Below are 27,749 nucleotides of genomic sequence, written 5' to 3' on the forward strand. Positions count from 1 at the left end.
TGTTGTTACACTGAACCCTGTGTGGCCCATCTCCTCCTCACTACCCCTCTGGAAGGGGTGTTCAGCTCTCTACAGGTGGGCATTGGGTCCCCATCATGCACTCCCCCTCTTTCACGGTGACGTGATTCTCACCACCACCCCATCTTTGATGTTGGAGACCTGGTCTCCTCTGTCCTTCATGGTCACCTATGTTGGTGTGCTGCTTCCGTGTGGGCTCGGTTGCTTCTGGGCTAGATGGCCGCTTGTTTGCTTTCAAGCCTTTAAGTCCCCAGACGCTATATCTCTCAGTAGCCGGGCACCATCCGCCTTCTTCACCACACTTGCTTATGCACACTTTCGTCTTCAGCCATTATGTGAGGAAGGTGATCACACAATGATTGTTTTTGTTCCTTTGTATCTGCTACATGGTCCATTCAACACCTTGTGTTCGCTTAGGCCGTGTGCTTCTTCTCTGTGGGCTTTGTTGCTTCTGAGCTAGATGGCCGCTTATTTGCCTTCAAGCCTTTAAGACCCCAGACGCTATATCATTTTTTGATAGCCGGGCACCATCAGCTTTCTTCACCACATTTGCTTACACACACGGCTGTCTTCAGTGATCATGTCGGGAAGATGGGTATCCTGCAATGGCTGCTTAGCAGGGCGAGGTGCTATTGTATTGGGGGATTATGCATGAGGAGGCCCAATGTCCATCTGCTACCCTACTACTGAACCTATAAATATATGCATATAAATCTATTGCCCCCATAAACATAAATATATTTACAGATGTACATGTCTGTATTTAGGCTTCTCTGTATGCACTTTGCCTCCTACTCCTTTCCTCTATTTCCTTTCGCTTTCCTCCCAACCCATTACCATGTTTGGCCTTCATTCTGGATTCAGTAGTTCCTCTCAGTTACCTTGCTCTTGGTCACTCCCTTCCAGTCCTCCGCTCCCCTCCCTCCTCTTGAATGGCATATTTTCAAAGGAGAGGAGACAAGGCCGGAAACGTGGTGCAGTGTCTGGGCTCTTGTAGAGGCTGCTGCAGCAGCTGCAGGGTGGAGAGAGCACAGGCTGGGGAAATTTGGGAAAGTGACCCTGTAAACGATGAATTGGGCTCACTTCAAGAAACACAGCAAAAGCTAAAATTCCCTTTTTATTTCATTCGGTTGCTATACTGTGCTTTTTAAATGGACACAACAAAAACGAACCATTTTAAAGTGTGGCATTTGTATATCCAGAATACTTTGCAACCTCTATCTTGTTTGAATACATTTGCATCCTACAAAAAGGAAGCTTTATGCTTGCCGAATAGCAGCTGAATTTAAGAGCATTGTATAAGAAATTCAAAATAATTCAAACAATCACTGAAGGGCAAAGAAGCATTCAGCTTTGGGTAGGGTTAGCATAAAGAGGTGAACTTATGCCAGGGGCTTAAGTGGAGAGCAAATGTTTTGAGAATGATGAGGGCAATGAATGTACAAATGTGCTTTACACAATTGATACATGTATGGATTGTGATAAGAGTTGTATGTTCCCCTAATGAAATGATTTAAATTAAAAAATTAAAATAAAAGAATAAGATGTCTCAGAAATGTAAAATAAAGTTGAACTTATGACTTAATTTTCTAGTTGGAAATTATTTCAAGCTTATGGAAATTCATAAGAATAACATAAAGAATTGTTATATAGCCTCTATCAGATTTGCCAATTGTACATGTTTTGCTCCATTAACTTGATCATTCTCTGTTTCTTTGTCATGTCTCTCTCTTTCTCTGTATGGATATAGCTAATTTCTTTCCAAGCCTTCTCAAATCGCGTACATCTTTGTACCTGGATACCTCGGTGTGTAGTTTTTATTAAAACAATTCCATGGACATTCATTTTACCTACATTTATTTTAATACATCGTTTTCAGCAAGTTTGTATCTCATATTTGACCCTAACCTTCTTATGACCTATGGGACATATATGGCCTACCTGTATTTTCAGCCTGTCAGGTTTCTTGGGGTGCTATACAGCTGTGAGACTGAAGAATGTGGCCGCACCCCTCCAACCTTGCCACCAGAGCTCACACCTGTCTCCCACATAACTGTATCAAAATCCAAATTACCTCACCATTTCTTTTTCCTTGGTTCTAGCCTGCCTTCCATTATTGAAAACACATGGTCTCAACAAACAGTTCAAAGCAGAGAATACTGTAGCTCAATCAGAAAAGGGTTAATACCCCACAGACTTAAAGCGTTCAGATCAGTGTTCCTTGTTAAATCGATGTGCTCGAGACTGAAATCTTTTTTTTTTTTTTTGATTCGGCAGGTTACTGAGATGGGAGCTTCATAGGATATCTCTGGAAGAGGGGGCAAAGCCTCCCTTTAAATCCACAGGGTCTCCCAGTACCTTTTGCTTTTTACTGTTTGGCTAAGGATCCAGATAGCAGCAGGTGTGACTTGGGCTGCTGAGATTTCTTTTAGAAGCTTGTCAATCACCGCGTGCGTCTTCTGCTACCTTTTCGTGTCTGGAAGGCTGCTAAGCACTGCAGAGAGTAGACTGTATTCTTCGTCTTTCAGAGCCGCTGGCTGGGTGGCACATTTTACACAGGGTTACCCTTGATGCTTGCAGGGTGCTGGAGTGGAAGGTGGCAGCTTTCCAGTTTCCTTCCCAGATACAATGAACCTGTCACTTACTGCCTTTACTATGTTCTCACATAGGAACTTTTATTTAAAAATCATTGCAATAAAGCATTAAAGAAAAACAGGTGTGGGCTTCCTTTCAGTAGATTAAAATGACTAGCGAGGGGAAAAAAAAGTATTGGTCTTACAGCAGCGGTTCTCAACCTGTGGGGTCGTGACCCCTTTGGGGGTTGAACGACCCTTTCACAGGGGTCACTCAAGACCATCAGAAAACACATATTTCCGATGATCTTAGGAACCAAGACCATTCCTCTACCTGTGTCCAGGCCGGTCCGCCCACATGCCGACACGCCACATACAAGTACCAGGAAGAAGACATCCATGCTATACCATGCTTGCCAAAATTTCATTTATTTGTCATTCGAAATAAATATTTCACAATCTATAATGACATATTGTTTTGCTATAATCACTATGCTTTATGTTCAATTTGTAACAATGAAAATACATCCTGCATATCACGTATTTACATGACGATTCATAACAAAATGACAATTATGAAGTAGCGACAAAAAGAATTATATGGTTGGGAGGGTCACCCCAACATGAGGAGCTGTGTTAAAGGGTGGCAGCACGAGGAAGGTTGAGGACCACTGTCTTACAGTGTCTTTCCAGAATAAAGGCCACTCTGTGCCCAGAGAGTGGAATGCGAGTCCACATGGTGCTGTTCTTAAGGTTTTGATGGGCTGCGTCTGCAGGGCAGTTTCAGTAGTAAAACCAGGCCTGCTGAAAGTGGCTGCGTTTCCAGATGGGTGCTTCCACTGGGAGGCCCGTGTAGCCTTTTCTGCGTTGGGTTTGATTGTGACTGTGGCTGAGACGGCCTGGCGCAACAGGAGGGAGGTGGAAGAGTGCGTCCGAAGTTAACCTGGTGTCAGCTCTTGGGAACCCCGCTGGCTGTCCAGCCCAGTGTTCACAGCTCTCCAGCTTGGCTTGAGAGGAGGAGACCTTCTTCCTTGGTGGCTGTTGCCCTCCGTCCTTTTGATAGCTGCTTTGCAGACTGGCTGAAGATCTCCACGAAGAATGCTTGCCAACGTATTGCTTAACTCTGAGGCAGGAAGGTATGTAGTTTTAATCTATGTACACGTGGCATGTAAGTGAGTGGGGTTACCACCGCCTAAGCAGAGGTGTGGGGGCGGGCTTCTGAGTCAACGTCAGCCCTGAGTGGTGCAAATGGGTACGGATCTCTGCTGCTAACAGAAAGGCTGGAGGTTCAAGTCCATCCGGAGACACTTCAGAAGAAAATTCTGGTGACCTACTGCCCCAGACCAGCCTCTGTCACCCTAGGGAGCACAGCATGCTTCGACTCACACATAGGGCGGCCATGAGGTGGAGTGGGCCGATGGCAGCTGGGAGACAGCTCTTCCACAAGCAACTGGATTCTCTGAACAGGATTGCTCCTGAGAGAACAGACAAGCAAGTCATGACGCTACTGCTAAAATCCAAGGCCGTCCTACACGACCGCCCTCCGCCCTGTCTGTGAGCAATCCCAGCCTCGCACAGTGTCCTGCACTGTAGTTAAAACACGTTTTTTCTAGTTAAAAGAGAAGTGGTTTGATTTCGAGACAAAAACATACCTCTTTCTAAATTTGATGCTTTTTGCTATCGAAAATGTAAACCTTTCCACCTAAATGTTGGTTGTTTTTTTTCTCTTCCATGTCATGAAAATAGCTCATATTCACAATAGAAAATTAAGAGTATCTGAAGCGTGAGCACACACACACAGAGGAATAAACATGTAAAGTGAGACCCTTGCCTCTTGTCACTTGCTGATCACCACTATTAACATTTTGGTGCAGACACTGTTCTAAACATTTTTTCTTTATACAAATATACGCAGAATATTCTTGAACAAAGCCATACCATGCTGATGAAGTCATTCGGGAAACATTCATGTCTGTCTCATAAAGAAGAACTTTGGTTTGAGATTCTCTGTTGCCCCTTAGAACATGTCCTTCTGGCATTCCCAGGACTCTCATGGGTCCCCAGTGCTCCCCAACCCCCTGCCCCAGAGCCATACACCTCCACCCACCTCAGCAGTTTCCACGGGCAAGCGTGGCACAATGCTGGCCAAAGCGCTGTATTCCCAGATTGCTGGGAGGGTGAGAAGTGAGCCCTTTGTCCCCAAGATCATAATGGCTCTGCTGACTTCAATTCCTTTCGCTGGAAAAGCCCCGAGAGAATGGCAACCCCCTGCCCCATGACACCTAAATGAAAAAGCAAAAGCGAACACATAGCAATCCCGAGATGCCCTGCTCCGAGGCCCCTTTTGTGTGGGTCTTGCCAACACAGCAGTCATCCTGTAATATATACCAGCTGCCACTGCCGTGCCCATCCACCGGACGCTGATCACTCGCCGGCAACAAGCATGGGGAAGGTGAGTAACGGGGTGCTGTACCATGTCCACTGTGTCTCCCGTGTTTGGGGACGTACCTTCTGGCTGACTGCCTGCCGTCATCTTGGTTTCCGCTGCAGATCACCTTCTTCGAGGACCGGGGCTTCCAGGGCCGCTCCCACGAGTGCAGCAGCGACTGTCCCAACCTGCAGACCTACTTCAGCCGCTGCAACTCCATCCGCGTGGACAGCGGCTGCTGGATGCTCTATGAGCGCGCCAACTACCAGGGCCCGCAGTACTTCCTGCGCCGGGGAGAGTACCCCGACTACCAGCAGTGGATGGGCCTCAGCGACTCGGTCCGCTCCTGCCGCCTCATCCCGCAGGTGGGTGTGGCTTTGTCTTTTGTCCCTTTGGAAGGGAAAGCCTTGTTCTTACACGTTTAATTGTGTATTGGGTGCAGGTTTACAGAGCAGAGCCCGAGTTTACAGCCATACAGATTTTGCTTCGACCCATTCACTGCAACCTCCTGGCTGTAGGAAGTAGCCTACTTCCCCCTTGAGTTTCCTGCTTCAATTTCTCCTTCTTTCATAACCCTTCTGAACTTTGTCCTTGTGGGAAATGCTGCTCTTTGGATCTCACTGGAGCTCTTGTTCCCCATGTGGTCCTGTGTTTGTTTGGCTGAAAATTGAGCCCAAAAGGTGGCTTCCAGTCCAGAACTAAAAGGATTAAAAGCTATCGTCTTTGGGGCGCTGCCAGTTTCTATCCAACCAGTCAGCCTGGCCCCTTTCGTGGTTTTGAGTTTTGTTGCAGTTTTCTCCCCCTCTATCGAGGACCTGCTAATGTGACCCCTTCCCAAGCAGTTGGTCGTGGGAGTCGGGCACTGTCTAGTTCTTCTGGCCTCAGGGTGGTGGAGACAGATGTTTTTCCATGGTCCACGTAGTCCACTGGGCTAGTTATTGCCATGTCTTCAGTTTGGGAAATGAAGCCATTAACAATATCATTCTCAAAGCAACCAGCTCCAATGATGGGGCAGCAGAAAGTGGAAGTGATGTGAACGCACGCAACCACATCTAGGAAGGGCCTCAGGCGTGAACTCATCTCCCATGGACTCTGTAGTGTTTTCTTTAATGAGGAGTTCCATAAGGGTATAGTTTTAAAGTAATTTTAAAAACCAAGAGACTAAGAACCAGCGTCACATGAATGGACTGAAATTTCTATTTCTTCTTATGATAACTGCATAACAGGGTGACGGGAATTGATGTCACTTGGGGTGTGGGGGCTCCTCATTGGGCTTTGATCCTCATAGTCGACAGTTTGAAACCACCAGCAGCCAACATGTAGAAAGACTGGACTTTCTACTCCTGTAAACAGTTACACTCTCAGAAGCCCACACGGGGTCACTATGTCAGCATTGATTCGATGGCAGTAATTTGGTTTGGGTTTGGTACTAGTAAAGAGTTAAAATAGCAAATGCTTTTGTTCTATATGTGTTTTGCCACAAGCGGTGGGGGGGGGGGGGAGATGTACTTTCCTCAGTGGTGATTACAGGTCATTTCCACCTAGAAATTCAAGATATCAGAATTTAATGTAATCGGAAACGTTAATTGATGAAAACATGTTAGCTTATTTTCCTCTTTTATTGTTCTTCCTGAAGACTATGGGTCCCTATGCATGGTTTCTAGGAGCCTGGGTGACATAGTGAGTTCTATAAGGGGCTGCTAACTGAAAGGTCAGCAGTTCAAAATCACCAGTCACTTCGGGAGAAAATGAGACTCTCTACTCCTGTAAAGATTGACAGTCTTGGTAGCCTACAGGGCAGCTCTCCCTGTCCTATAGGGTCTCTGTCAGTCTGGATCGACTCAATGGCAGTGAGTGAGTATGGGTTCGAGTTCTAACTTAGAAGTCAATACCTTTTAGCTCACTTTGAGGTAAAAACTAGAGGGAAGACTATCTTATTATCAGGAGCTGATATAGCAGAAATACTGTAAGTGAGTGTCTTTACCTAAGAGAGAGTCATCTTTTCATTGTTCGGAGAAGTCTAAACCAGGACCCTGGCATCGGGGGAAGTGTTTTTTTGCCTGTCAGTGAAGTTCCTTGTCACTTTTCAATGGCTCCTCCATTGCATGGGGAGCTTCATGTGGCCTTGGCATCTTCCCCTCTCTGCTTGTCTGGTGCCCTACTCACTAGGTTCTCTTGATCTCAAAAGAGATTAACTTAAGATAGACCCAACACTAACCCTGTCTCATTAACATAGTAAAAACCTATCCACCAGTAGGATTATAAGCACAGAACCAACCTCCCTCCAAACAACCCAATCCCATAGCTACCAAGGAGAGTCCAACTCCTAACGACCTTATAAACTGCCTCGTGTGGTTTCCAAGGTTGTGATCTTTACAGGAAAACACCTCCCCCACCCCCGCCCCACCCCCGCCATTCTACCACTGCCAGCAAGTCTGTTCCGACTGACAGGGACTCTGTACAGCGTTTCTGAGGCTATAAATTTTTATGGGAGCAGATAGCTTTGTGGGGTTTGAACCTCTGGTCTTGTGATTAGCAGTCCGACACTCACCCAACATTGCCGCCAGGGCTCCGACGCAGAGGCCACTCTCCTTTGCGAGGGGCGGTTCGTTGGCCAGAACCCCCCATCTTTGGAGTAGTTGCCACATAAATGAACCTGCGTGCCACCAGATTGACTACATACGTTTCTGAGGGACACAGTTTGGTCAATGACAAAGGCCGTCACCCCAAGTGAACTTTGAAGCTCAGCATCTTCTAGGGAGTGATTGCAGGCTCTTAGAAGAGTAGAATATGAGAGGTATATGTCATCAAAATAGTTTAATGGCGATGGTTCTTCCTGTGAAAGGAACATGAATGGATTGAAGGTAGGAGGGCAGGAAGGTTGCTCAAGAACTGAGTTGAAATTGAACTGAAATTGAGGTGATCAAAACAGAGGTAAAGCAATGAGATGATATAAGCCATCATATTATTATCGATAAGAGCTAGAGCTCGTGTAGGGCGCCCTGAAGGTGTGGTAGTTACTTGCTGAGCTGCTCAGTGCAAAGGCAGCAGTTCAAAACCCCCCGTTACTTGGTAACAATGTACAGTCTCAGAAACCCACAGGGAGAGTTCTCCTCTGTCCTATGGGGTCACTGTGCGTCTGAATCAACTCAGTGGCATTAATTTTGTGTTCGTTTTGTTTATGTCTCATGTTGTCACTATGGGCTATCAAGTCGGTTCCAACTCATACCAAACCCATGTACAACAGAGCTAAACACGGCCCGGCCCGGCCCCATCTGCACAATTACTGCTGTTTCAGCCCCTCGTGGCAGCCTCCGTGTCAGTCTATTTTGCGGCGACGCCTCCGTTTTTGCTGACACTCTGCCAAGCTTGCTGTCTTTCTCCAGGGACCGATCCCTCTGGATTAGCCAGGACTGGCCAACCTCGTTTCCGAGGCGCACTCTGGCTGTACCTCTGACACAGATTTGTTGCTCTTGTGGCAGCGCACGGAATGTCCAGTGCTTTTTGATAACACCCTACTTCAAAGGCATCCGTTCCTCCTCAGCTTCCTTATTCATCGTCCAGCTTTCACAGGCATGTGAGGCTGTCGAAAATGCCATGGACTGAGTCCGGGGCAGCTCAGTCCGCCAGGGGACCAGTAACAGAGAACAGAAAAGCTCTTTTGATCTCTGCAACATGATTGTTCTGGAAGCAAACCTGGACTTCACAGAGAATTTCTTGGCAGGAATGTGGAGGGATTGGAACTTTCGTCTCTCTGTTAATTCATTCACTCTCTCCTGTCTGTCCCCTCAGCACTCTGGCACGTACAGAATGAAGATATATGAGAGAGATGACTTCAGAGGACAAATGTCAGAGATCTCGGATGACGTTCTCTCCCTCCAGGACTGCTTCCACCTCAGTGAGATCCACTCCCTCCACGTGCTGGAGGGCTGCTGGGTCCTCTACGAGATGCCCAGCTACCGGGGGCGGCAGTACTTGCTGCGGCCGGGGGAATACAGGCGGTACCACGACTGGGGGGCCGTGAATGCCAAAGTCGGCTCCTTCCGACGAGTTCTGGATATTTACTGAAATATCTACATTCTCCTTTTTTTTTTCTTTCCTCCTTTGGAATCAAATAAAATAACTAGCTTGAATTTCTGGCACAAATAGAATCCTGTCTCTTTCAATCTAGTAAGCCTTCAAAAATAATAATGACATTATGTGTTTTCAAGACAAAAAACAGCCTCTTGTAAAGAATAGTATTTCCAGTATTCCCTTAATGATGGAGCTGTGTAGCTTGGAAAAGTTCAATTCAATTGGGCTCCCTCCCTTCATTGTGGTTAGTCCTTTATAGGAGATATTTGAGACTACAAGAATGAATTAGTACTTACTGAATGTACTAGTCTGGGTTGACTAGCGAAACAAATTCATGGACACTCATATGTGTTTAAGAAAGAGCTTTAAATAAAAGAGCAATTATATATTGACGAACATCCTAGCCCAGTCCAGATCAAGTCCATAAGACCAATATTGGCCCATATGTCCAATATCAGTCCATAAATTCCTCTTTAGACTTACACAGCCATGCAATAATGCTGAATGCAGAAGATCACAGCCAGTGGGTGGAAAGTATTGTAGATCCAGTGGCTGTGGAAGGATCTCATCACTGGGCTGGGTCTCCATGAAGCTCCTTCAGCTCCAGGGCTCTGGCTCCATCAATGTAGCTCCATGTGGCTTGTCAACAGGAATGTCTTGCAGGAAGTGTATGTGTGTCCCGCCTCCAGTAAATTGCTTATCTCTGTGCACCTTGAAATGAGGTCATCAAGCTGTGACCTGATTGACAGGCTAAACTGTACCCTTTCACTCAATAGTCTCAAGTTGACACCAGATTATGTAACTACCACACTGAAACACCTCAAATTGCCCCTCCAGTTTATCATCATCCCACATGCAAATATAATCCAAGATTTAGTTGACGAGAAATGTTCTCCACATTTGAACTTTTACCAAATAGGCTAACAAACAAATATGTCTGCTATGTTATTACCTATTTTACTCCATATTTTTCTAAAAGTCCCCACCCATTTCCTTTGAGATCTGTTTCCAGTATCCCATTCCTCCATGTCCAAATATAATTCACTCTCTTTTCTGTGTGTGCTTTAAAGAAAACCTTCAGGATATTCACCAAAATTATATGCATAGTGGGGAAACCAGGCCTGGTATCTTTTCAATAGGAGGGATGGTTGATGTAGAGGGTATAATAAGAGGAAACCAAAGAACTGGTGTTACCCAGAGAAATTTGTTTGATTATACATTTGTTTTATTTTTCTGAAAATCGAAGTAGCCAAATAATACAGTAAGTTAAAAACAGGTGATTCAAAATACTGGGTGAAAAGAAAATGTGAAGTTTGAGAGAGAGCATAGTCCTGCCCATGCCTTGAATTCAGACAGGTAGCCAGTACTAAGAGGGAATAAGTTGTGTCTTTAAAGTCAGCTACGTTGTGGCATTTTGTTATGGCAACACTAGGAATCTAAGACACATACACACAATCTGTGTGTGTGTATATCTATATTTGTCTTCCTTTTCACCCAAGGTAATGTGTTTACCTTCTTCTTAGTACTTTACTTTCCCTTGGTGGCCATCAAAGAATGTGTCTTTTAGTGTGAAACCTCTTCTTGACTTTTTATTTATTTATTTATAATCCTTTTATTGGGAGCTCTTACAGATATCATAACATTCCATAATCACATCAAGCAGTATTGTACAATTGCTACCAAAAATCAGTTTCAAAACATTTTCTTTCTTCTTGAAATCCTTTATATCAGCCCTCCTTTACCCCCTCCTTCCCCACCCTACCACCCAGGAACCCTTATTTTATATTTTTATTTTCCCCTATATTATATATATTGTGCCATATCTTACACATCCAATATGTCCATTCGTGTACAATTCTGTTGCTCAATCCCACAGAATGGTATTATACAGTCCTCAGTGCTATCAGCTCTCCATTCCCCCTTTCCCCTGCCCTCTCTTCCCATACCTTAGGGAATCCTTACTCCTGTTACTGTTTCTGAAGGGTTATCTATTTTGGCTTTCATGTATCAAACAACCTTAAATTTACAAATGAACATATGCAAATCTAACATGATTAATGAGGTAAAACAAATTTAAAAACCATAATAGTAAGGGGAGGAAATATTAAAGAACTAAAGGATAGTTATGAGGTTCATCAGTGCTATACCAAGCCCTGGATTTATCATCTCTTCCATATGGCCCTGCTGAGAGGGACTGTCCAGTTTTCTTACAGGTGGGCTTTGGGTCCCTATTTAATCCACACCCCTTCACATTGATTTGATTGCTTGATTTTAAACTTCTGATACCTTTTCCATCAACACCTCATGATCACACAGGTTGGTGTACTTTTTCCATGTGGGCTTTGTTGCTTCCCTGCTAGATGGCTGCTTGTTTAACTACAAGTTTTTAAGACCCCAGATGCTATATATCTTATTTTTAAATTAAATTAATTTTTTTCTGGTATGAAAAACAAACTTTCTCTGCCTTTATTATTTTTGCACAAGATTAATTAACAGTTGATTTACATCAAGAGGGGAAGAAGCTTAGAATAAAGTGTTCTTGTGTTAAGGAAGACCTTGAGTAGAAGGCCAAAGTCTGTCTGATGTGTTAATACTTAACATATAAATATATGTACATTGGCCTCTATCCCTTTCACTACAAATTAATACATTTACATATATGCATGCCTATAGATATACCTCTATAAATAGCTTTCCTAGTTCTTTCCATCAGTCCTTGGGATTGCTCATCCTGCCTATCTTATATAGATAGACATAGAGCAAAAGAAAGAAAAAGAAAAACAAACAACAAACAAGAAGAAAAAACCAATAGAGAGTTGCAGGTCTGTCTGCTGTATGTATGTTTTCTGATCAAGTCTGAGGAGGTGCCAAGCCCTGTCCCCTAAGTCAGAAGTCTAATTTCAGGATTCCTCGGGGAGGGACTTGGTTACTTTTCTCCCCTTGTGTTCCGTTTGCACTCCCCTTACGTCTCACCCCACTGTGCGTGGGGTACGCTAAGCACACTTTTTGTATTCTTTGATACTCACCTTCCTGACACAATTACTGAAGACAAAATGGGTGCATAAGCACATGTGGTGAAGAAAGCGGATGGTGCCCACTATCAAAAGATACAGTATCTGGGGTCTTAAAGGCTTGAAGGTAAACAAGTAGTCATCTAGCAGGGAAGCAAATAAGCCCACATGGAAGAAGCGCATCAGACTGTGTGATCATGAGGAATTCACAGGATCGGGTATCAAAAGATTCAAAACAAACAACTCTATTGATGCAAATGAGGGGGGTTGGAGTGGAGACCCAAAGCCCATCTGTGGACATTGGATAACCCACCACAGAAGGGTTATAAGGAAGTGATGATTCAACGAAAATGCAGTATAGCACCGATGAATCAAACATCATTCCTCTAGTTCCTGAATGCTTCCTCCCCGCAACCACCATGACCCAGTGTGACCTTACAAATCTGGCTAGACCAGAGAACACACATTGGTACAGATAACAGCTCTCCACACATGGAATTCAGGACATATAAACCCCTCAGAAATAGTAGTGGGAGCAGCAATATCATGAGAGTAGGGGAATGGATGGAGAGAGGGAAGGGGGAGAGAGGGGAACCCATCACAAGGTTGGATATATAGCCTCCCCAGGAGACAAATAACAGAAATGTGGGTGAAAGGAGACAATGAACAATGTAAGATACAAAATAATAATAACAATAGATCAAGGATTCATGAGGGTGGGAGGGTAGGGAGGGAGGGGGGAAAAAGAGGAGCTTATACCAAGGGCTCAAGTAGAAAATGTTTTGGAAATGATGATGGCAACCTGTGCAAATGTGCTGGATACAATTGTATGAGCTGTCAGAGCCCGCAACAAAACTATTAAAAAACAAAACAAAACATATTCCGTAAATGCAGAGCATGATGACTTCTGAAGATGAAGTGCACCTAGAGATAATTTTTCTAAGTCTTATTCATATTCTAAATTAAACATTACCTATATTAAAAAAGAGAGAGGGGGAAAAGGCAATTTAACATTTTTCTTAAGGGTGGGAATTTATTTTTGAAAGGATCATTAGTCACAGGAGGAAAGGGCCAGGAAAGCCCACTCAAAGACAGTCCTCAAACATGCGTGATCATGTGTCTGTAGACTTCCTTCTCCCTGGGTGTCATCGGGGCCACCAGCTCCGGCCGTTGGTTCTCTTTACTGAAGGAGAATGGGCAGCCGGCCACTGGACCACAGGGTCATCGGCCACCTCTTCAAACTCCTCCTCCTCATCTTCTTCCCATGGTGCAGAGCCACAGCTGCTGGGCATGGTGGGGAGTCATCATCACACTCACTGGTCTCGCTCGCTGAGTGGCTTCTGTTGGCAGAGGTCACAGGAACAGCTACTCCCATGGAACCAGCCAGGAGAGAAGGGGTCTGCATGTGAATGGACAGTGCTCTCGTGACTTCATCATTATCATCTGGCCCTGAGCGGCCACCTGCACGATCCTGAAGTATGTCTATGTCTAGGCCACAGTCTTTCCCATCTTCAGAACTGCGTGCTCCTTGAATAGTGGTCTCTGCCAACCAAATGGATCTCCATTTGGAAGCTTTTCCTTCCAGGGAGGCTCAGTGAATATCTTGTTGGTCAACTGTGTTTATGACAACATTCTGAGTGTATAAGTCTTCATAGGGTGCCTTTGGTGGCCCATGCTGCTCGGTGGTGCCCACATGCACCCACCACTCCATCAGTAGCTGCTGCTCAGTCCTTGTTTTGCTTCAAGGCTGGCATTTCTGTGGGCTGTGGTTTAAGTAGTTCATAGGTCAAGTTCACATCCTCTGTTTCCCAACACAGTGCACAAACAGGCTCCATTTGGCCATTAAACCTTTTCCAAAAGTGTGAGTGCATTTGTTTTGGAGCATTGCTGATTCATCCTCTTCACCTCTTTCTGACAAAAACTACAGTGGGAAATGTCTGTCATAGGATCATGATTTGTTTCTAAGTCTGTAAAAGTACTACTACAGAAAGGACATTTGAAGGAAGCCCGCTTGGCAGAATCTCTCTTCTCAGTTTCTATCCTCCTTCTTCTGTGGTCCAACCTGTGGGGGGAGGTCAGATGCTTACTGACATCCTCTCTGAAGACAGTCAGTCACCAGGGAGTAGGCCCCGCTCCCTGCTCTTAAGGACAATGGACAGACCTGCAGTCATCGATTTGGTTCCTGTAGGTGGGGTGCACACCCTCCTGATAATGGTTCCTATGGAGATCCAGCTGCCATCCTGACTCTAGGATCCGCCCATCTTGTCACATGTATACCCCCAATCCCTCCTCTTCTTATTGCGTGCATATCCCTAGACCACCCCCTCTCATTGCTGTATAACCTATAGTGCAACCCCTTCCTGTGACATATGTCTTTACCTGTAATTAGTGGGCTTGCGCACCCCCAAAAGATATATAGGCCTGGGTTAGCAATGGAGGCCTCTGGCTTGCTTGCTCAGCTCCTCCTATCCTCTCTCATCCTTGCTCCCCTGTTCCCTTGCCCTCAATTCCTTCCCCCTCTCTCTATGTGGACCACCAAGTAGGGCTGAGGTGAGCATGCTACCATGAAATGCCTGACTCCATTATTTGACTCTCTCTTCTATCTCTCATGCTCTCGATGACTTTAATATATTTCTATATCTCAACTGTACAATTGTGTCTATCGAACCCATGATTAGTGGTGGGGGCTGGCACCCCCCCAATTCATACCACACCAAGCTATATTTAGTGATTATGGCAGGTGGTTTGCCCATTTGCAGCAGTCTCTACACTCATTCTGCATTTGATGAATTTGTCTCCCTTTAAATGATTCAAAGTTGCTTCAGATCCAGTTTGAGCAGTTTCAGCATGTCCTCCTCTTCACCCAGGGGTTCTGAATCAAGATGTCCAAGGCCAAGGCCTGCTCAGGGCCGTCACGTCCCTGGATCACACACTTGGCTAACCTCACCAATGCTGCAGGGACCTCGGTGAGGACATCTGGGTCTGCCATCTTTCGCAGCAAACTACAACTTCAAAATTACGAAAAGAATCCTTGAACACTCCTACTTCAGCTTCCTTCGGTGTCTCAATTACCCATTTAAACGAAGACACCACCTGGGCAACAAAAGAAACGCCTCTGCTGTATCTTTTAATAGCCAGGAACCATCAGCTTTCTTCACCATATTTGCTTATGCACCCATGTTGTCTTTATTGGTTGTGTCAGAAAGGTATCATACAATGCCACATTATTACATATACATACATATATATATTCTACTTTCTTTTTTTCCAGTCCCACTATAATGTTTATCCATTATTCACCTCTCAGATACAATTTGATTGTCAACTATGACCAGAAAAGTTAACTCTCCTCTAGCAGGGGCATAAAGCACTAACCCACCCAAGGGGGGTATTGTTTATAGCTCTACAGGTAAAGAGGGACCAGACGTCAACCCAGTGCTCCAGATGTGAATGAAACATGCCGGCGTGGAGTAGGGAACCAGTGGAGAGGTCTGAGGAGCTGGCCCCAATCTTAACTACATGGACACCTGCCCTTCCCCCCCAAAGAATATATTTCAGAGGGCAGCACTTAATCTGCAGCTCAGGGAGAGGGACAGGTCTGAGCAGAGCACACGGGAGAACATGAGGGGGGAGGAAGAGAGAGTGGAGCACATCTTTGCCCACCAGGCCGTGACAACGAGATTCCCGATCAGAGTAGCCACTCCACAGAGAAGACCACATGGCCGGCCCCACTATGAGACACGACATTCCTCACTTACCCATAGGCCTACAGGGAACAACACAGGAGACACAGTGTGGGAATTCCACCCGATCTGATCCCACCATACAAGGCAAAACACTAACGGTGTGGAACAGAACAGCAAAGGGAACAGAGCAATGACGTCCCCAGGGAATACCAAAAACAGAGTTTGGGGCCAGGGCTTGGCGTCTCATCAGACGCGACCATAAAAACTCCTAAAGGCCAACAAAGAGTCCTTGAACTAACTGCAAGTTTTCTTTCTTGTTGTTGTGTTTTGTTTTCCTTGACTTTTGTTGTTGTGTTGTTTTCTTTTGTTGCTTGGTTTTGGTCTATCTTGTTTTTGTGCATGTTATTATCTCTGCAGGCCTGTCTAAATAAGATAGACTGGATTAACAATCTAGAGGAGAAAACAATGGGGCCGATGGTTCTGGGGGACATGGGAGATGGGGAGGCGGGGGGAGATGAAGTGGTGTTAACAAACCCAGGGACAAGGGAACAACAAGTGATACAAATCGGTGGTAAGGAGGGTGCAGGAGCCTGGTAGGGCATGACCAAGGGTAATGTAACTGAGAAGAATTACTGAAACCCAAATGAAGGCTGAACATGATAGTGGGACAAGAGGAAAGTCAAAGGAAAGAGAGGAAAGAACTAGGAGGCAAAGGGCATATATAGAGGTCTAAATAAAGGCATGTACATATGAAAATATTTTTATATATGGGGACGTGGAAACAGATCTATGTGCATATATGTGTAGGTTTAGTATTAAGGTAGCAGATGGACATTGGGCCTCCACTCAAACACTCCCTCAATGCAAGAATACTTTGTTCTATTAAACTGGAATTGCATGATGCTTATCTTCCTGACACAATCGCTGAAGACAAAGCGGGTGCATAAGCAAATATGGTGAAGAAAGCTGATGGTGCCCGGCTATCAAAAGATATAGCTTCTGGGGTCTTAAAGGCTTGAAAGTAAATCAGTGCCCATCTAGCTCCGAAGCAATAAAGCCCACATGAAAGAAGCACACCAGCCTGTGTGATCATGAGGTATCAGAGGGATCAGGTATCAGGCATCATCAGTACAAAAAATCATATCATAGTGAATGAGGGAAAGTGCAAGTGGAGACCCAAAACTCATTGGTAGACATCCCTTTATGGGAGGGTCTTGAGAAAGAGGCAAGCAAGTCATAGTGCAGTGTAACAACAATGAAACATACAACTTTTCTCTAGTTCCTAAAGGCTTCCTCCCTCCCTATTATCTTGATCCCAATTCTACCTTACAAATCTGGCTAGACCAGAGGATGTACACTGGTACAGGTAGGAACTGGAAACACAGGGAATCCAGGGCAGATGATCCCTTCAGGACCAGTGATGAGAGTGACGATACTGGGAGGATGGGTTGGAAAGGGGGAACAGATTATAAGGATCTGCATATAACCTCCTCCCTGGGAGATGGACAACAGAAAAGTGGGCAAAGGGCGATATCAGACAGTGTAAGATATGACAAAAATAATAATTCATGAATTATCAATGGTTCATGAGGGAGGGGGAGCAGGGATCGAGGGGGGAAAATGAGGAGATGATGCCAGGGGCTTAAGTGGAGAGCAAATGTTTTGAGAATGATGACGGCAATGAATGTACAAATGTGCTTCCCACAATTGATGTATGCATGGATTGTGATAAGAGTTGTATATTCCTGTAATAAAATGATTTTTAAAAGAAGTCAGCCCTCCTCGTCATCAATTTTAGAATCCTTGCTATTTCCCTTTACCTGTCATTATTGGTTCACTATTCACTTCCCCCAACCCCTCCCCTCCCATGCCTCCCAGGAATCGTTGGTCCAGTCACTGTCTCCGTTAAATCGCCTATCCTACCTATCTTGTACAGATAAACACTCCCCACCACCACACAGAGCATACAGATATTGTGTTAGGCAGGGTTCTCTAAAGAAACAAAACCAGGACACTTATTTTAGATAGATAGATTGATTTATACAGCACAAAGGAATATAACAGCTAATTAGTTTACACAGCAGTACAGAAAGCTCAGTTCAACTCATTTCCATGGAGCACTTAATATACTGGAAGTCCTTCAACTCATGAGGTATACTGGGTCCAAACTCAAGGAAGCAGACAGCTGAATCTTCCCTCAGGCAATGCAGGCAGTCTGACCACAAGCAGCAAACAGCAGGGTGGGTCACCAATAGTCAGCAGCTCAGGAGCTTAGCAAAGCAGGCCCGGATGGGCTATTGAATTCAAGCAGCACAAGACAACAGGATCGGAACCTCAACCTCTAGCGACAAGATCCTCAGATTGGCTGTCCAACAGATAATGTAGCTCACAAGTTGAGGCAGAGAACTAGCTAAAGCAGCCGCATGCTGGTCCTATCACCAAAGAGCAAGAGAGAGAGGGGTGGGCCTTGCCGAGCCATTTATTTCTTTGCCCTCCAATCAAACTCTGACCCGATTAATCCCACATGTTCCTATTGGCCAGGTTGGCACAATAAACCTACCTATCACAGATAGTTTCTTGACTTTTATAATAATCGTGTCATACAATATTTATTTATTTATGTTATTGACTTATCTCACTCTGCATAATGTTCTCCAGGTTCATCCATCTCATAAGGAGTTCCACAGATTCATCATTTTCCTTTAACATTAAATAATATTCCATTGTGTGTATGTGCCATAGTTTATCCCCTCTTCCACAGATGGACATTTAAGTTGTTTCTATCTATTTGCTATTGTGAGCATATATTGATGCATGTCACGATTCTTATTTCTCTAGGATATATATGCCCAATTGTGGGATATAAAATAAAACAAAACAAAAATCTGCTGCCCTCATGCCCATTCTGACTTAGAGTGGCTCCGGGATTTCCAAGTCTATAAATCTTTATAGGTGCCTATAGCCTCCTCTTTCTCCACCAACCTTAGAGTTAGCAATCCGACCTTGACTTGACTGTTAAAATAAATTAAATGGGTGCCATACCTGACCTCCCCCATCGACACAAAGCCAAAACCAAAACTTACTGCCATTAAGTTAATGCTGACCCATAGGGACCCCTGTAGGTTTCCAAGCCTATAACTGTTTATGAGAGTAGAAAGCCCAGCTACTGGTGGTTTCAAACTTCTGACCATGCAGACCACAGCCCAACACATAACCACTACACCACTAGGACTCCTCCCCATGTAGAAAGAAAAATCACCATCATCAGCATCGGTTAGCCAAGACTGAGTCCTATGAGGCTGAGTGAGGTCAGACATGCCTTCACCCTCCAGCCATTCCTCCCAAGGCATTCTCTGCTTCTTAACAAGTTTGATAATTCATTAAAATAGTCACACAGAACTCACAGACAATAATCATGATTATGAGGTTTATTAGCAAAGTTAGCAGGCTACAAATTCTTGGGATACAGTTATCCAAACAGGGCAGCCTCTTCTCAGCCATTCCAGCAGGCAGGATTCTATCTGGTCTTTGGCCTCTCTCATAGCTCGTTGGCTTCTTTTCTGCTTGTGCAATGTTATAAAGGGCCTTTCGGGTTTCCAGTAAATACTCAAAGGGCATGCCACTCCACTATAAACCTCAGCCTCCCGGCATTCAGCTCTAGCTCCTTGGGTCAGCACACATAGGAACCCCAATGAAGTACCTGGATTCACCCCATTCCATAGGTCAGGCTCTTGTCCAAAGGCTCTCAACTGTAGATGCTCCACGAGTTGGGAAGTCTCTGCTCTTTATCATGTTTTGGCTCTTGTTTCTGCTGCTGTTGCTTCCCTGGTGTGTAAGCTGTCCGCTGGATCAAGAAGGTTCATACAGATATGATTTTATTATTGTTTGTTTGAAAATTATATATGGCCAAAGAGTTATGTGAAAGTGTCAAGTTGACAAGGGGTGGTCTGTGGTAGTTACATAACCTGGTGTCAATTTGAGAGGATTACAAGTGAAGGGGTGGAGTGTAGTCTGTCAATTGGGTCACAGCTAATGAGACCTTTGTGGGCATGGACTTCCCCTCAGAATTCTGGGAACTCCTGTATTTTCCTCCTGGGTGGTGGAAGACACTTCTCTCTCTCTCGGTTCACTGCCTTGGAGACTCTACAGACAAGGCTGACTCCCTGTGAGACATCCCTGAGGAGAAGCCACATGGACCTACCCTGATGCAGCCCTGGGTTCTGGAGAAGCCACGTGGAGAGCCCTGCCAGTGTTGAGATGCTTATACCGCCACTGGATCCAAAGACTTTCTACCGACTGACCTGTGATCATCCTGCACTCGGCATCATTGCATGTGTTTCGTGAGCCTGAAGAGGACTTCATATATTAGTATCAGACATAGTGGCTAATACCGGACTTACGGGCTTGAACTAGACTGGGGTGGGATGTTTTCTCATTGTTCAATTGCTCTTGTATATAAACCTCTTTTTAAAAAATACACATATGAGTGTCTATGAATTTGTGTCTCTAGTCTACCAGGACTGACATACACAGGGATTTCAGAATTCAAAGGAGATTCTCCATACCCATCTCTTTATCTTGCTGTGAGTGAGATCCTCCCTCCCCATTCTGAGATGGATCATTTTATACCCAGCAGGATGATTTTTATCCCTGCCAGCAATCACTCACAATTGAGTCCTATCAGAGTCTCCCCCTATCTTCTTTTACCCAGACCCACCAGGTCATTTGGTGGGAGCAACAAAGACTGTGGCTAGAAAAGGCAGAGCAATAATGCACTGCACCGCACCAACCTTTCTGTGTTCAGCTCCTGTAGGAAGCATCGCACTGTGCTACACAATGGCTGCATTAGTTTACCCTCCCGCCTGCAATGGATGAGAATTCCAGCCTCTCCACGTGCTCCCTGGCAGTTGTCATTTTTGTTTTTAATTTGCTATTAATGTTGGAATAAGATGCTGTCTCATTGTTTTTTCATTTGAGATTCCTGATGGCGAGTGAAGGAGCCCTCATGGTACAGTGGGTTTCATGTTGGGCTGCTCATGACCAGATCAGCATTCGCCATCAGCCGATCAATGGGAGAAAGGTGAGGCTTTCTGTCACCATAAACATTAATAGCGTCAGAAAACCAAAGAGGCAGCTCTACCCCGTTCTATAGAATCGCTGAGTTAGAATCTATTCAATAGTAGTGATTTTGGTTTGGGGAATGGATAAAGGTTGTGAGAATTTTTTTATGTGTTCATTAGCTGCATAAAATTTTCTTTGGTTAAGTGTTTGTTCGTGTTGCATACTGTCTTTTTTGGTTGTGTGTCTGTTCATGCCCTCTGTCCATTTAAAATAGAATAATTCATTTTTTGTGGTAGTTACATAATCTGTTATCAGTTTGAAAGGATTAAGAGTGAGGGGGGTGGAGTTTAGCCTGTCAATTAGGTGGCAAATTGATGACCTCATTTGAAAGGGCTAAGGAGATAAATAGCTCTCCTGAGATGGGACACATATTCATTCCCTGGGAGACATTACAGTTGATAAGCCACATGGAGACAGGCTGATGGCAGCCAGAGCCTCAGAGCTAGAGAAACCATGTGGAGACCCCTGACAGCGCTGAGATGCTTACACCACCACTGGATCCACAATACTTTCCACCACTGGACTGGGCTGGATTATTTTCTCAAAATTCAATTGCTCTTGTATATAAAGCTCTTTCTTATACACATGTGAGTGTCTATGAATTTGTTTCTCTAGTCTACCCAGACTAACACACCTTTTTAAAAAAGGTTTTGTTTTGTTGAAGTGCTGAAGTTTTCTATAAATTTTAGAGATTAGTGCCTTGATTGGAAAAAAAATGTCCCAGTCTGTGTGTTTTCTTTTCACTCGTTTGGTGAAATGTTTTTATGTGCATAATTTTTAGGAGGTTCCAGTTATCTAGTTTGTGTTCGGCTGTTTGTTCTCAGTTATGACTTAGAGTGTATTTATGCCATGTATCAGTGCCTCTAAATTTGTCCTCATTCTTTTCCTTGATGGTCTTTAGGCTTTACATATAAGTGGGCATATTTATTTCTAGGTTCTCAATTGTATTCCGTTGGTTTGTGTTTGTCATTATATCAGTACCAGGCTGTTTTGACTATGTGACTGTGTAGTAGGTTTTGAGATATGTGAGGTCTCCTACTTTGTTCATCTTTATAAATAGTGCTCTACTTATTTGGATTTTTTTCTTTCCTTTCCATAATAAATTGGTAATTTATTTCACATTAAAGAATGTCACAGTAAATTGCTAATGAAACACACAAAATTCCTCTGGTTCCTTGAGGCCTCCTCATCCCCCACTATCATGACCTCAGTCCTGTCTTTCACTTCTGGCTGTGCACACTGGTACAGATAAGAGCTCATGACACATGGAAACCAAATCACTGGGTCATATGGTACTTCTTGTTTGAGGAAATACCATATAGCTTTTCACCATGGTTGCTTTATTTTCGGTCTTACCAGCAACTGTATGAGGATTCTGGTTGCTTGCACTCTCTTCAGCATCTGTTGTTTTTTGCTTTTAGAGCTTTTCTATCAATTCTCATGTGAGGTAGAACTCATTGTTGCTTTGGTTTGCTTCTCTTGAGAAGGCTGATGATCAAGAGCATTTCTTCACATGTTTGTTAACTGCCCAAATGTCCTCGTTGGTAAACTGTCTGCGATAAACCAGTTGGTTTCAGAATGATGCATTATTTTTGTGTGATATATTACTCTATTTATTGGATAGACCTTTATTGAGAATTTTTACATCTATGTTCATGAGGGAAATAAGTCTTTAAGTTTCTTTCCTGGTGATGCCTCTACCGGGTCTTGGTATCGGGTTATGTTCACTTCATTGAGTGACTTGGTGAGCGCTGCATCACTTTCTGTATTCTGTATTAGTATGAGTGAAACTGGTGGCAGTTCTTCTCTGCATATTTGGTAGAATTCTCCAGTGAAGCTGCCTGGTCCAGGGCGATTTTTTTTCTTGCGGTTGGGAAATTTTAAATGACTTAATCAGTTTCTTCTTTTGTTTTGGGTTTGTTTAAAATTGTTACTGCACTCTCTGTTAGTTTAGGTAGCTAGTGACACAGGAGATCTTTGATCAAGTCTTTCCTGTTGGAAACTAGTTGTTTCTGAAGCACAAGGAAAGGGTGTCCTTCCTCTAGTTCCAAACAAGAAGAGAAAGCCAACCGAGGGGGATGAACTGGGAGGAAAATTGTGCCAAGCCTACCCTAATTTTACCTCTTCCTCCTTCCCTTCCTCCTCTTTAGAGTGAATACTGGGACCGCTATAAAACCAACAAACAACAACAACAAAACCATGTTCTAGAATGAAAGCAGCACACAGGCCAGAAATGGAAGCAGGGCTGTCCTACAAGACCCAGTGGTCTCTACCGCTGGTGCTGGGAAGGGCATGCTAGGATGAGGGGAATGCAAAAATGCAAAGGTTCACTCTAGAGTATTTGTGGTTAGAAAGTGGAGATGATTTTATGAATGAGTAGCTCATTGAGTCTTATTTCTCACAAAGGGAGACTAGAACAAGGATACATTTGCAATTGGTTAAGAAGTAACAGTCAATCCATTTGGACTAGTGAGGGGTGCTTGTATTTTGAGGGAGGCACCTTGATTTGGTTTCTGTCTGTGATTTTGTTTGGCCAAAATTATGATGTGGTCTTATTTTGTCTCATTTCTTCATGATCTCAGAGTAACCTTGCCTGGTGGTGGTATTCTGTGTGATTATTCATGTTTAATTAGGGTAAGATGAACTAACTGTGAGAGCCACGCTAGCTTCCCAGTCAGAGGCTGCTCTTTTTCTCCCTCCCCCCCTTATTCATTGCACCCTTTCCCATAAAATAAATGCCATGAATTAACCAAACTCTGAGAGGTTAGGAAGCTCACCAATTCAGGCAGCGGCTAGGTGGACATCCTGAGTCCAGGCAGCTTGAAGTCTTATGTCCTCGCCCCCCTCTGGGAAGGGGGAACGAACTAGAAAGCAATCTGCCACTCAGTGCTGGACTCGGTGACCAGATCAAGCTTCCCCTTGGTGCTTAGCAAGAGCCCTGGGGTCTCTGGGGTTAATCACTCAATCAATGCTGATCGAAAGATCCACGGTTTGAACACACCAGCTTCTCCGTGGAAGGAAGATGTGGGCGCCTGCTCCCCTAAAGATGAACAGCCTTGGAAACCCTCTGGGACAATCTCACCCTGCCCTGGAGGAGCCCTGGCATAGTGGTTACACTCTGGGTTGTGATCCTCGGGGTCAGCAGTTTGAAACTACCAGAAGCTCCCTGGGAGAAAGGTGAGGCTTTCTATTCCTGTAAACAGGTACAGCCTTGGAAACCCACAGAGGAAGTTTTACCCTGTCCTATAGGGTCCCAACGAGTTGGAATTTGGAAGGGTGTTTTTTGACAATGTCACTATGCATCCTAATGGACTGAAAGACAATGGATTAATGGATGGATCTTATCAAAGTTGAATGTCAGGTGCTGATGCCCTCTTAACTGAAGAGGACCCAGCAAAGGGGAAGCTAACAGCTATTAACGCATCCAGTCAGGTTGGTGAGCCATAGCAATGACTAGAACCTAGATTTTTCTAGCACTGGAATGGAAAATTTTGGAGAGGCAGTTTTCAGATAAGAATAGCCTCTGTCATTAAAGAATTAGTTAGCTTCGTGCTTGCTGCATTCACTTCACGGACAGCCCCTGGGACTCTGGTGCACTGTCACGAAGGCTTGCTTTCCCTCAGAAAATATGCCAAGCATAAATGAATCGTGTATGTAGAGACATGAATTTCAAGTCAAGAGTTCTGCCTGCTGCCCTGACGAGTTTAGAGAACACACAGAGGACTGCGGACAGCGAAGTCAGCAGTTTGAACCCACCAGCCACTCCGAGGGTGGGTGACGAGGCTTTCGGCTCCAGTATAGATGTACAGTCTAGGAAACCCACCAGAGTCCCACCCTGGCCCACCGCTGTGAGTCGGAACTGACTAGATGGCAGTGAGTTGGGTTTGCTTTGGAAGCACCCCAACAAAAGCCACTCTAAGGGCTCATCAGACCTGCACACTCAGGACAGCCCAGGAAAGTACTGGAGAATGAGCGCACAGCTGACAGTTTCCACTGAGTGCAGCGAGGAAAAAGAAGCCACAAAATCCCCTTAGTCACCAGGCAGCCCGTTTTTGTGCTGTTTCTGCCGACGCGGCAGCTCTCCTGCTATATAGCACCCGCTGCTGCTCCTGCAGGCCATTCACGCTGCAGGCGCATCAACGCTGTCAACCAGCCATGGGAAAGGTGAGCAGAGTGCACATTCAAAAGAACCCCCCTAAGTAGCCTCTATCCAAGACCTAAGGAGCCCTGGTGACGTAGCTACTGGAAAGGTTCGCAGGTGCAGCCCACCAGCCGCAGCAGGAGAGAGAGATGCGGCAGCCGGCTTCCTAAACATCGACGGTCTGGGGAGCTTCCTGCCCCCAGACTCACTAGGAGCCAGAAGCCACTCTAGGGCGATGTCTGTTTTCCTTGTTGTTTTGTGTTAATACACGGTCTTAGGAGCTCTGGAAGCACAGCAGTTCAAAGCTCGGCCCCTCGCTCAAAGGTGGGCAATTCGAAGGCACTAGGTGGCTCCTGGGGAGACAGGCCTGGTGATCTGCCTCCTCCGAGATAACACCAGGGACAGCTGCTCTTTATGCCCAGGCTGTCTGTGAATCAGCATCAGCTTAATGGCACGCAACATCACCAACGTTGGCAATTTTTGACGTCTGATGTCCGTCCCTTGTGTGTCTGAAACGCTTTCGAAAGTAAGTGATCACTTGGAATTATTTGTCCGCGGCAGATCACCTTCTTCGAGGACCGGGGCTTCCAGGGCCGCTCCCACGAGTGCAGCAGCGACTGTCCCAACCTGCAGACCTACTTCAGCCGCTGCAACTCCATCCGAGTGGACAGCGGCTGCTGGATGCTCTACGAGCGCCCCAACTACCAGGGCCCGCAGTACTTCCTGCGCCGGGGCGAGTACCCCGACTACCAGCAGTGGATGGGCCTCAGCGACTCGGTCCGCTCCTGCCGCCTCATCCCGCAGGTGGGTTCTGTGTGATGTCATCCCTGGGCCAGAGTCTCCTCGTGCTATTCATGATGGGGGTGGAGGGTGGAGAGGGCTTTGCATACCTGCTGAAGCACATAGACACACGCACAAAAACAGGAGAGGATCTGATGGAAGAGTTCACTTAGAGGAAGACGCCATTGTATTTTTTAATTTCGCTGCCATTAGGCCGATCAGAGGTTACTCAAAACAAATGCACTATCACAGTGGTATACAAAATAAAATTTGCAAACAGGAAGTTAGACATATGCAGAGGCATATGTCTAAACAAAAACATTGATGTTTCCTATAGTCAAATATCCTATAAGGAATTCGTCAGAAAGGTTTCCCTGTGGAGTGGTGAGAACTGAAAACTGCTGGGGTACAGGGCTACTCAGAGGTGGTGGTCAGCTCCAAGGGACTGGCATTTAAAGCTGCTTTCTACTCCTGTCTGTCATCTCGATCTTAGCCAAAAGGCCGAGAAGCAGAGATGTGTGTGTCCTCTTTGAAATCCTATTTTAGCAGTGAATTTATATGTAGCTATAAATGCCTGGTGTTGGTTTGTATGCTGATAACACTTTTTAAAAAAGACTCATCAAAGAAACAGGAATTAGGAATGGAGACATTTGCCTTCCTGATGAATTTTAACGTAGAGTCTGAACCTCTTAAAAATTCCATCTCCTTTGAAATCGATTGTGGTAGCCATTGTCCAATACTGCATGGTGTGATCGAACTGTGGAATGATATAATATCTGTATTAGCTCCCCCAAAATAGTTTTGAAAAATGAATAAATCAGTAAAACCTAGCCTTATATTGGGGGGAAAATTCATCTCCTAGAGAACAGGGAGCTCTGGCAGCACAGTGGGTTATGCATCGAGCCATCAAGCATAGGGTGGGCAGTTCGAACCCTCCAGTCACTCCACAGGAGACAGATGAGGCTGTCTGCTCCAGTAACAATGTAATATCTCAGAAACCCTAGATGCGGGTTCTACTCTGTACTGCAGGGTCACTAGGATCCACTTGATGGCAGTGGGTTTTATTAAAAGATTAAAAAATAAAATATGAACGTGCGAGTGTTTGTTAACTGTGCATAAGCAGCAGATCCGTCGCTGATCTGCACACAGAAATTGCTGGTGTGTGTTCTGCTGTGAAAATGCTCAACACCTGGGGAAATAAGTAGTGAAGACACAGAAGGAGATCCATGCACCACATTCCTAGGGATCACAGGTTCTCCATATTCACATGGACAAGTCCAGGCCCCAACCAAGTTCATCTGTGCTTTTGGTTGAATGGATTCTGAAAGAGGCTAATCTGCTTCTCGTGTGTGTGTGTGTGTGTGTGTGTGTGTGTGTGTGTCTACCCAGCAGACAGCCACCCACAGGATGCGACTGTATGAGAAAGACGACCACAAAGGCCTCATGCTGGAGCTGAGCGAGGACTGCTCCTGCCTACAGGACCGCTTCCATTTCAGTGAAGTCCGCTCCCTCCATGTGCTCGAGGGCTGCTGGGTCCTCTACGAGATGCCCAACTACCAGGGGCGGCAGTACCTGCTGAGGCCCAGGGAGTACAGGCGGTACCAGGACTGGGGAGCTATGGATGCTAAGGCAGGCTCTTTGCAGAGAGCGATAGATTTGTACTAAAATAGGTTAACACTACTGTTTCCTCATTTTGGAATCTAATAAAGTATTTAGTCTGTGTTGTTGGCAATTGCTGACTTGTTTTTCTTTCATTGTGTGCAAATTCACTCACTTGAGACGTCTCCCCATTATACAGAGCTGAAGTGGGCATGTTAAGGACTGAGATGCACCTGGCTTGAGCCACAGTAGTTTCAGTGTCATCAAATGCATGTGAAAGCTCGACAATGAATCAGGAAGACTAGAGAAGAACCGATG

General features: G+C 45.1%; 2 protein-coding genes and 1 pseudogene across 3 annotated transcripts; 2 read left to right on the forward strand and 1 right to left on the reverse strand.

Annotated features, from left to right (window-relative positions):
* Positions 1 to 5,034: 5,034 nt before the first annotated feature.
* Positions 5,035 to 9,087, forward strand: LOC142424381 (gamma-crystallin B). Its single transcript, XM_075529540.1, has 3 exons — positions 5,035 to 5,043; positions 5,142 to 5,384; positions 8,812 to 9,087. The coding sequence occupies exons 1-3, from the start codon at positions 5,035 to 5,037 to the stop codon at positions 9,085 to 9,087; spliced, it is 528 nt and encodes a 175-aa protein (XP_075385655.1).
* Positions 9,088 to 13,189: 4,102 nt separating this feature from the next.
* LOC142423913 (general transcription factor IIE subunit 1 pseudogene) lies at positions 13,190 to 15,093 on the reverse strand (annotated as a pseudogene).
* Positions 15,094 to 25,066: 9,973 nt separating this feature from the next.
* On the forward strand, positions 25,067 to 27,497 carry LOC142424382 (gamma-crystallin C). Of its 2 annotated transcripts, none has more exons than XM_075529542.1 (3): positions 25,067 to 25,075; positions 25,614 to 25,856; positions 27,222 to 27,497. In XM_075529542.1, exons 1-3 carry the CDS (start codon positions 25,067 to 25,069, stop codon positions 27,495 to 27,497), a joined length of 528 nt encoding a protein of 175 aa, XP_075385657.1. The 2 variants fall into 2 exon arrangements, with proteins under 2 accessions (XP_075385657.1, XP_075385658.1); XM_075529543.1 differs by having other exon boundaries at positions 27,225 to 27,497.
* Positions 27,498 to 27,749: the final 252 nt, after the last annotated feature.

This window comes from Tenrec ecaudatus, chromosome 13 (assembly GCF_050624435.1).
Source record: "Tenrec ecaudatus isolate mTenEca1 chromosome 13, mTenEca1.hap1, whole genome shotgun sequence".
Taxonomy (NCBI): Eukaryota; Metazoa; Chordata; class Mammalia; order Afrosoricida; family Tenrecidae; genus Tenrec; species Tenrec ecaudatus.